This window comes from Coregonus clupeaformis, chromosome 26, assembly GCF_020615455.1.
Source record: "Coregonus clupeaformis isolate EN_2021a chromosome 26, ASM2061545v1, whole genome shotgun sequence".
In the NCBI taxonomy this organism is placed as follows: Eukaryota; Metazoa; Chordata; class Actinopteri; order Salmoniformes; family Salmonidae; genus Coregonus; species Coregonus clupeaformis.
Window position 1 is genome coordinate 25085816 of NC_059217.1, and position 11079 is coordinate 25096894.

Sequence of the window (11079 nt, forward strand, 5' to 3'; positions counted from 1 at the left end):
ACAATGAGTGGTTTGGAAGGAATTAGTGGCTAACTGCAAGCATTGCAAAGCAATCACTAGCCTGCTATTCAGTGGAGTGGCTGTGTGGTCCCAAGTCTGGTTTATGGGTCTCTTTTCCAAGCTTAAAATGATCAACTTTCAACATGGGCCATGCTGTCAATCCAGCATGATTTCTGCCGCACTCAAAACAACTGTTAACTCGGAACTGGGAAATCTTACTTCAGTGAGTTCAAGACAACTGGGAACTCAGGAAAAAACAAGCTCCGACTAGGAAAATACGTTTTGAATGGTCATCCAACTCGGAATTGTAAATCGGGAACTCTGTCCTCTTTCTAGAGCTACAACCTGAAGATCACTGACATCATCATGATTCAACCTTGTTTTTTTCAGAGTTCCCAGTTGTCTTGAAAGCACCATAAAGCCAGAGAATGCCAGACTTTGATGACAAAGTTTGATGACAAAATTTGCCCACAAAGGACCTCCGCGCCACCTTCCTGTTCAAGTGAGCACAGCACAACAAGGTGAGTCCAAAAATGTATTGTATGCTGCTGCATAAATGACGTAATATGCCAGGGAGATATGTATATTGTAGCTAAGAAAGTAATACTAAGTGTTTGTTGTGTAGTAAACTGTTGGTAGCCCATGTGCCTCACCCTAATAATTTGGTCTATTATCCCCTCTTAATTTCGCCTACTGTTCTGACTTGGTGGTGCACATGTAGCCTGTAACCTGTTTTAGAGAAATGTAATCATGGAATATTGTAAGAGCTATCATTGCCTGCTTATATGCCCCCTTTATTTATCTTACGATTCTGACTTCGTATACAGGGAGAACACTGTAAGAACGGCCCATGTTCTGAATTCTGTCGCTGTACATTTAAAAAGTGCTGAATAAATAGTTACAGTGAGGGAAAAAAGTATTTGATCCCCTGCTGATTTTGTACATTTGCCCACTGACAAAGAAATGATCAGTCTATAATTTTAATGGTAGGTTTATTTGAACAGTAAGAGACAGAATAACAACATAAAAATCCAGAAAAAACGCATGTAAAAAATGTTATGAATTGATTTGCATTTTAATGAGGGAAATAAGTATTTGACCCCCTCTCAATCAGAAAGATTTCTGGCTCCCAGGTGTCTTTTATACAGTTACCGAGCTGAGATTAGGAGCACACTCTTAAAGGGAGTGCTCCTAATCTCAGCTTGTTACCTGTATAAAAGACACCTGTCCACAGAAGCAATCAATCAATCCGATTCCAAACCTCCACCATGGCCAAGACCAAAGAGCTCTCCAAGGATGTCAGGGACAAGATTGTAGACCTACACAAGGCTGGAATGGGCTACAAGATCATCGCCAAGCAGCTTGGTGAGAAGGTGACAACAGTTGGTGCGATTATTCGCAAATGGAAGAAACACAAAAGAGCTGTCAATCTCCCTCGGCCTGGGGCTCCATGCAAGATCTCACCTCGTGGAGTTGCAATGATCATGAGAACGGTGAGGAATCAGCCCAGAACTACACGGGAGGATCTTGTCAATGATCTCAAGGCAGCTGGGACCATAGTCACCAAGAAAACAATTGGTAACACACTACGCTGTGAAGGACTGAAATCCTGCAGTGCCCGCAAGGTCCCTCTGCTCAAGAAAGCACATATACAGGGCCGTCTGAAGTTTGCCAATGAACATCTGAATGATTCAGAGGAGAACTAGGTGAAAGTGTTGTGGTCAGATGAGACCAAAATGGAGCTCTTTGGCATCAACTCAACTCGCCGTGTTTGGAGGAGGAGGAATGCTGCCTATGACCGCAAGAACACCATCCCCACTGTCAAACATGGAGGTGGAAACATTATGCTTTGGGGGTGTTTTTCTGCTAAGGGGACAGGACAACTTCACCACATCAAAGGGACGTAAAATCTTGGGTGAGAACCTCCTTCCCTCAGCCAGGGCATTGAAAATGGGTCGTGGATGGGTATTCCAGCATGACAATGACCCAAAACACATGGCCAAGGCAACAAAGGAGTGGCTCAAAAATAAGCACATTAAGGTCCTGGAGTGGCCTAGCCAGTCTCCAGACCTTAATCCCATAGAAAATCTGTGGAGGGAGCTGAAGGTTCGAGTTGCCAAACGTCAGCCTCGAAACCTTAATGACTTGGAGAAGATCTGCAAAGAGGAGTGGGACAAAATCCCTCCTGACATGTCGTCTGACCTCTGTGATTGCCAACAAGGGTTTGCCACCATGTACTAAGTCATGTTTTGCAGAGGGGTCAAATACTTATTTCCCTCATTAAAATGCAAATCAATTTATAACATTTTTGACATGCGTTTTTCTGGATTTTTTTTGTTGTTATTCTGTCTCTCACTGTTCAAATAAACCTACCATTAAAATTATAGACTGATCATGTCTTTGTCAGTGGGCAAACGTACAAAATCAGCAGGGGATGAAATACTTTTTTCCCTCACTGTATATTGACTATGTCGGTCCTAGCTTGCTCATCAATGTCTTAATTGAAATTACGGATTGAATTTTATCCGCTTGTCGTCCCCTTATGCCATAGTTTGTACATCTCAATTGTCAGTAGAAACCACATTTGTTTAAGCAAGTCAGCCAGATCAGCTATATTTTTTTTTAAAGGCAGTAAATTCGCTGCCAGACAAGGCTCCGCTGATAGCCAGGTGTAGCAGTGGTAAGGTGTTGGGACTGCTGTTGGGACTCTGCTGTTGGGACAGCTTTATGTAGGCCCTAACAGTTTGTGGGCACCGTTTGTCACCGTTATAGTGCAATTAATGTATTGTTTAGTGTTGTGTTGTGTAGTGGCTTTGCTCAGCAGCATCCCCCCAAGATTTACATGCTAAAATCGGCACTGGCCTCTACCAATGTCAATACTGTATGCCTGGTAAACCAAGCAATTTGAGGAAATTAGCAAAATGATCTCATAAGCAGACAGTTTTTGATTCATTTTATATTCTATTTACATTGCTATTGTCTGACATTAACCTCTAAAAGTCTAAGCCTTTGGGGGGGGGGGGGGGGTTATACTAAGATAACATACAGTGGGGTAAAAAAGTATTTAGTCAGCCACCAATTGTGCAAGTTCTCCCACTTAAAAAGATGAGAGAGGCCTGAATTTTCATTATAGGTACACGTCAACTATAACAGACAAATTGAGGAAAAAAATTCCAGAAAATCACATTGTAGGATTTTTAATGAATTTATTTGCAAATTATGGTGGAAAATAAGTATTTGGTCACCTACAAACAAGCAAGATTTCTGGCTCTCACAGACCTGTAACTTCTTCTTTAAGAGGCTCCTCTGTCCTCCACTCATTACCTGTATTAATGGCACCTGTTTGAACTTGTTATCAGTATAAAAGACACCTGTCCACAACCTCAAACAGTCACACTCCAAACTCCACTATGGCCAAGACCAAAGAGCTGTCAAAGGACACCAGAAACAAAATTGTAGACCAGCACCAGGCTGGGAATACTGAATCTGCAATAGGTAAGCAGCTTGGTTTGAAGAAATCAACTGTGGGAGCAATTATTAGGAAATGGAAGACATACAAGACCACTGATAATCTCCCTCGATCTGGGGCTCCACGCAAGATCTCACCCCGTGGGGTCAAAATGATCACAAGAACGGTGAGCAAAAATCCCAGAACCACACGGGGGGACCTAGTGAATGACCTGCAGAGAGCTGGGACCAAAGTAACAAAGCCTACCATCAGTAACACACTACGCCGCCAGGGACTCAAATCCTGCAGTGCCAGACGTGTCCCCCTGCTTAAGCCAGTACATGTCCAGGCCCGTCTGAAGTTTGCTAGAGTGCATTTGGATGATCCAGAAGAGGATTGGGAGAATATCATATGGTCAGATGAAACCAAAATATAACTTTTGGGTAAAAATTCAACTCTCTCGTGTTTGGAGGACAAAGAATGCTGAGTTGCATCCAAAGAACACCATACCTACTGTGAAGCATGGGGGTGGAAACATCATGCTTTGGGGCTGTTTTTCTGCAAAGGGACCAGGACGACTGATCCGTGTAAAGGAAAGAATGAATGGGGCCATGTATCGTGAGATTTTGAGTGAAAACCTCCTTCCATCAGCAAGGGCATTGAAGATGAAACGTGGCTGGGTCTTTCAGCATGACAATGATCCCAAACACACCGCCGGGCAACGAAGGAGTGGCTTCGTAAGAAGCATTTCAAGGTCCTGGAGTGGCCTAGCCAGTCTCCAGATCTCAACCCCATAGAAAATCTTTGGAGGGAGTTGAAAGTCCGTGTTGCCCAGCGACAGCCCCAAAACATCACTGCTCTAGAGGAGATCTGCATGGAGGAATGGGCCAAAATACCAGCAACAGTGTGTGAAAACCTTGTGAAGACTTACAGAAAACGTTTGACCTGTGTCATTGCCAACAAAGGGTATATAACAAAGTATTGAGAAACTTTTGTTATTGACCAAATACTTATTTTCCACCATAATTTGCAAATAAATTCATAAAAAATCCTACAATGTGATTTTCTGGATTTCTTTTCTCATTTTGTCTGTCATAGTTGACGTGTACCTATGATGAAAATTACAGGCCTCTCTCATCTTTTTAAGTGGGAGAACTTGCACAATTGGTGGCTGACTAAATACTTTTTTCCCCCACTGTATGTGTCATGACTTCCGCCGAGGCTGCCTCCCCTCCTTGTTCGGGCAGGTTTCGGCGTTCGTCGTCACCGGCTCACTAGCTACTGCCGCTCCCATTCTCATCACTCCACTTGTCTTGTCTTGTCAATCACACACACCTGGTGCTCATCCCCTAATTAGTCTGTGTATAAGTGTTCCCTCTGCCCCTTGTCTTTGTGAGTGATTGTTCTATGTGGGAGGAGAGTAGCTCGGTTGAGATACTCTCTCATTTATTTTGCCAGGGTTGATTTTCCCCTGTGTCATTACATTTATTGTATTTTCTGAGACTGTGTTTGGTCAGGGAGGATTGTTTCCCCTGTACCTGTTTCGATTGCCGTTGTAGGCGCATTGTATGTCTGGAAGGAATAAATCTGCATTCGGTTATTTTACTCCTGCGCCTGACTCCGTCCATCATTCACCACAATATGGAATTGTTTAGCTATTTGATTTTGAATTTTAGGACCCCTGTTGGTATAAACAAAATTATATTGAAAAATGATTAGATAAAATATTGAATTTGGACTTTACTGCTATGTTAGTTTGTAGACCTAACCGTTCGGATGCTACAGACGTTTTCATTATGTCTCCTGGTCTGACAAACAGCGCTGTATGTCTGCCACTTTCCACCGCAGATGCGGAAGGCCAACATAGGCAGATGCAGTGGATTGAGACGCAACCCATTCAAAAACCAGATATCTCTAGCTTAAAAAGACGGATTCTGATGGGGATGTTTTAAATTATGTTAATTAGATTGACGCACAGGTGTGTCAATCGATTTTAGGGGGTTAAGGGCTCAATTTTAACGAACCTAACGCAATAGTAAATCTTAGCACTGGCGGTAGCCCTACAGGTTGGGGCTGTGTCAGAAATATTTTTGTTATTTTCACAGTGGGAATTATATGCACAGTAGCTGGCGGTGGCGTGAAAGGGCTAGGTTTTGATTAATAAATAAGTTGTAGGTGTCGAGGCTTGACCCCTCAAAGGCCAATCAGAACGTGCTCCATGCTTCAAGTTGTGTATTTACGGTCTTTTATGTATTGCGTTGTCATCAACTCCAATTCGAATGTTAGTCCATTATAGCCTAGTTTGTTAATTAACCTATCATAAACAAAATAACAACATGTGTGTAGGCTTTCCCATCGTTGCTAAATATGTTGAACATGTTTGTAGCTCACATTGTAAGTAATTGCATGGCTTCGATACGGAAATTCAGTATATTGTTAAACATAGCATTCACACTGATATAAGGGCTAGGCCTACCGTAAATTACATTTTGTTTTCCATGTCTGAGCCATGGACATGCCAAACGTTGTCAATAAGCAAGATTAAATTCACTAGCCTATTGATAAGGCTTAAAATAAGGCTCCTAAATTGCATTGCATGCGAGCGATGGATTTTCTCACCATAAAGCCAAGGACGGTGAATCATTCTAATAAGTTTAGGTTTTTAATGAAATGAAACAAGCAATTGTTAGAGGAAAATAACTTAAATGTTTCTAACTACGAGGGTCACCACCTGCATCAACTCATCTCTCATTTCATGATGGGCATGTGGACACAGGTAGCCTACATGGAGGGGGTTTTACGTATGTCCAAAATAATAACAGGAGCTGGCTAAAATACTGATAGAAAGGGGATGTCCGCTCACTGTTGCTGCTCCTAAACGTATTCTTTTAATTAAGCTTTGGTGATTAATTTCTTATGTTTCTAATTACGAGGGTTAACGGCCCAAAATGGACATTTCCCCTCTTGTTACATGAGCATATGGGCACTGTGCATCACAGCTGGATAGGTTGCGCTTCCACTCTCAAATCAATGTCATTACCATCTGCGTTACCGCTAAGACCTGCTTTTCGTTGGTCTTAAATCTCACAATTTGTGCTCCATGAAATTGTCACTTTTGCACTTGTTTTGAAGGACACACCTCAAATATTACCACCCATCCCACCTCAGTGCACGCGAGCTGATGTTAGACAGGTAAATTGCCAAACCTGGTGCAAGGGGTGGAAAATGCCAGAGCACCAGTTTCTACATTGCGAAATTGCCAACTAACGCGCGTTTGACACTTTCGCCGCCTTGGCACCAGCCAAAGATAGAGCCCTAAAAGTACAAGATTTGGTATCAAGAGATTGGAATGCACTCACCCGGCACATATCCCTGAAAATAATGTAATGTAAAACCTGAAGAGGAAAATGTATCAATATACGCAGTGTGAGAAGACAAATGTCTGAGTAGAGTAGTAATCGTGTATCTCAAAGGTTAGATACGACAGGTCATTTAGGGGGAAAATGAGGCCAGATGAGAGGAGTCTACGGAGAAAGTCAGCGGAGTAACCCAATCCATTTGAATTCACTGCTCCTTGCTGGGTTTTAATTAAATCTCTACTTTGGGCTGTGGTGTGGTGGGTTCGTTTTCCACGGGGGGCCAGTATGAAAAATGTATGCACTCACTAACTGTAAGTTGCTCTGGATAAGAGCGTCTGCTAAATTACTAAAATGTAATGTAAATGTAATGCAGAAGAAGAGTAGCTACAGCCAGACCACTCCCCTCTCACCTGGCTGGGAATATCTGACAAGGCATAACATCTCCACATATGACCATCCACACACACATCAAGACACACAGCCAGAGAGGAGGGGTGAGGTTGGGGGTGATGGGCACTGTGGGTGAGGAGACATTATCAGAGCTTTAAGGACATGGCTCCACAGCACCAGTCTGACACTCCTCTCCCACCCCATCCCTTTCTCCTCTCCTCCTTTTCCTCTCCTCCTTTCAGCAGAGAGCTGGGCCTTATTCAGCACTGTGAGCCTGCGCTCATTAATAATGAAACGCAGAGAATCATGTAAAATTCTGTAAGAACCTTGCCACCCTTTGTACTTTTGCACTATGGAATGGATTAATATTTCATCTGTGTGCGTATGTGTGTGTATTGAACCAGAGTTGGCCCTGCTGTTTTCAACAGAGGTGGCGTGTAGCCTAGCAGTTAAGCACCTTGGGCCCGTAACCGAAAGTTCGCTGGTTCGAATCCCCGAGTTCACTAGGTGAAAAATCTGCAAGGCACTTAACAATAATTGCTCTGGATAAGAGCATCTGCTAAATGACTCAAATGTAACAGGCAGTGCTGTTAGGAAGATAAACTGTCTTCGTCCTCAGCCTCTCAAGAGAATCCCTTACCCCTTTTAGATCAGCAAATAACCTGTAGTAACCTTTTCATTGTCCACTGCAATCATTTGCTCCAGGAGTCTAGACAGTGGAAACATATATTCCTTTCCATTGTGTGTAAAAGCCTAAAGGTGAACTGTATTCTTGTGTGTTATTTTAGTTGAAGACACTAAGAGCCCTAAAGCTATACGTCCGCAAGATTTGATTATTCCACGGACAGTGTTTTGTTCTTGGCATCTGAACTGAGAAGATGTGCCACGATATTTGCCTCAGAAATTAAATTAACTCCTTCCAGGAAATTAACAACATACATCTGATAAAGTCAAATACACATGAAACAGTCTGTTAAACATGCCAAGAACATTGATGAACATTCAATAAAACCTTTCAAAAATCAATATAATGAACTAGGCTAGTGCAAGTGCAATACACCAGTCTTATTTGAGCAAGCAGCCATGAACAGGGGGTTGAAACAGGAGGGTGTTATACAGCAGTATATTAACAGTCCTGTAGTGTTTCAGCTGACTGAGACAGCCTACCGTACTCACCCACTCAGAACCACAATGAAATCCATGATGTTCCAGCCGTTTCTCAGGTAGGAGCCTTTATGGAATACAAATCCCAACGCCACCACTTTAATCCCAGCTTCAAAGCAGAACATCCCAATGAAGTAAGGCTCTGTCTTTTCCTGTGAATAAAAAATTGACATATCAGACAAAATGACTAAAATGTAAATGTTAACTACAGTACAAAGTGGTCATGATAACATGAAAGGTTACAGAACAAAGCATATACAGTAACAGCATTTGTGTGGACACATTTATCACGCTTTAGGTTAATGGAAAAACACTTACATCTGTTGAAAATTAAACACATATAATGAAACATTCCCCTAAAGAATACATATACTACAGTACATAACAAGCAATCATTTATGTTTTTCCCTTTTCAAAGGGCTAATTAAATTTTTCTCTCAGCAGGCAGGTAAGCACTCTCATGTGCTCACAGATGTACAATTAGCATGATAATATATATATATATATATATATATATATATATATATATATATATATATAATAGCTGTCATAGCTATTTATCGAATGAGAACCAATTAATCCAGGTAGTTTCACACTCTACTGGAGGAAACAATAAAACACAACTGTAAAACTAACAAGCTACTAACGGGTTAGAGGGGATAACTGTGACATGCCAAAAACACCACTTTTATATAATGCTATAGTATATACAGTTATTTGTACTTTGTTTGGTTAAAGTGTAACATTGTTACACATGTTAAATGTGTCTTAAAGATAATCAATGATTTTGCATTCTGAGGCAGCAGGGAACTCAGAGGACCAATTTGGACCTTTATGGTCTATGCAATGGCTCAATAGGTATACTGCATTCAGAATTAATTCATACATAATGCAGGAAATACACAGTAACTCAGACATTTATTATATGCCTTTAACAAACAATTATTTCATTTTTTCGGAACAATTGTTTTTATTGGATCACAATGGCAATAAAATCTATAAAAACAATACAATTTCCCCCCCCTTTTTGAACAACCCCATCCTCTCACCCCCATCCCAAACATACCCCTGGCGGCCCCACCCCATCCCCAATCTTAGTCAACACATACTATAAAATAACAAAAACATACAAATCAAATAATAACAACAACAAACACTAAAATAAAATAAAACAACTAATTTCCAAGCTAACAATGTATTCTAAAGTCATAAAACAATATTAAGTGTTCTCTTTTTGTTGCAACTATCCATTTCTCTCCAATCTTTGGAGAAAATGTCAGATTACAATTAAATACCAAATTTCATGAATAAGGAATTGGGAGGGAAATTGTGTTTTTGAAAGAAACTTCTGCAAGTATGGAGAATCCCACTGATGACGACTGACTTAAAACACAGTGTATTGGTAGATGGTTTACTCACCAGTCTCTTGGACATGGGGTCTTGTCCTCTCCAGGCAGGTGCTGCTCCAAGGCCAGGACGATACAGTTGGCGATGATGGTGGCGAGGATCATGTACTCAAATGGAGTGAAGCAACAAGTTAAGGAAGAATACTTTGTCACAATATACTTAACATAAACTCTATTCTCCTAATTTTTGTCACAGTTTTCCAAATAAAGTAACCTGTGAGATTACAAAACAAAGACATAATGCAGTATTTCAGTCCCAAAATGAGAGAGATATCATAGAGAGTGCTGAGGCCTAATAATCCCCATACAGAATGACAAGGATGACAGTATCATCCCACCTATCTAAAACACCCCCTTCCTACTGCCTCACATTCCTAAGACATCTGATGAAAATCCCTCTCATTGATTAAATGTCAGAATGCATCTATTCTTCTGACTTCTCTGTTGGCAGGCAGACCAGTGTTAATCCAGCCTGCTGCTGAGCACCTGGCAGTGCTGCTGCTGCCTCCCTCCTCCTCTCCTCCATACAGCTGCCTGATGCACAGAGACCCTGACTGTCAGCTCCTCACAATGCCCTGAGGCCATCTAGCCAGCCATGGAAAGGAGAGGGGCAGGAGACTCTGCTGATCCACAGGAGCTGAGGACAGTAGTAGGAGACAGGCCATAACCCTGAAAGCTGCAGGACAGCTGGAGGAGAAGTGAGTCTGGGCGCGCTGGGGATGTGTGGGAAGAACAGGAGGCTGATCGTACAAAAAGGGGCACTTTACTACAAGCTTGCCAAGGGACCCCTGGTGATTGGTGGTTTAAATGTGGCACAGAGATGAGCGAAGGTTGCACATTTCTCACATTTTGTGCGTGGGCACTGGATTTCCTTTGGCTGTGTGGAAAAATTAGGTAGAGAATGAGGGAGCCTACATCTCCTCAGTGGGTGGGTGGGGGGGAGAGATCAATGCAACAGAGCTGGCAGCTGGAGTTGCTGCCTGGAGGGTCACAGAGGGACGCCCCTTATCTTCTGAGCATTAAACAACTAAATAAATAGAAGTTCCAATAGAGTCACACTTCTACCATTCTGCTGAGATGAACTTCCTGACCTGCTCTAATGGGAGCACTGAGCAATCTATATTCAACCAGGACTTATAGAAAACTCATGTCCTCTTACATGTGCTAGCTGTTGCTGTCTCACAAAATGGGAACCAACCTTCCATGATTCTCTCTGTCATGGGCCCTCCTCCACAACCACACCGTACTGTACCTCCATCCCCTCAGACACAAAAGAGCAGCTGCAAGAGGACCATTGACACTACACTCAGAG

General features: G+C 42.1%; 1 protein-coding gene across 1 annotated transcript in view; it reads right to left on the bottom strand.

The window, feature by feature from the left end:
- LOC121540238 (voltage-dependent R-type calcium channel subunit alpha-1E-like) overlaps positions 1 to 9872 on the bottom strand; it is a 130734-nt gene extending 120862 nt beyond the window's left edge. The window contains 3 exon segments of the mRNA XM_045207621.1: positions 8374 to 8513; positions 8958 to 8961; positions 9781 to 9872. Of these exon segments, the coding sequence (XP_045063556.1) occupies positions 8374 to 8513; positions 8958 to 8961; positions 9781 to 9872 (236 nt within the window).
- Between the last annotated feature and the right edge of the window lie 1207 nt (positions 9873 to 11079).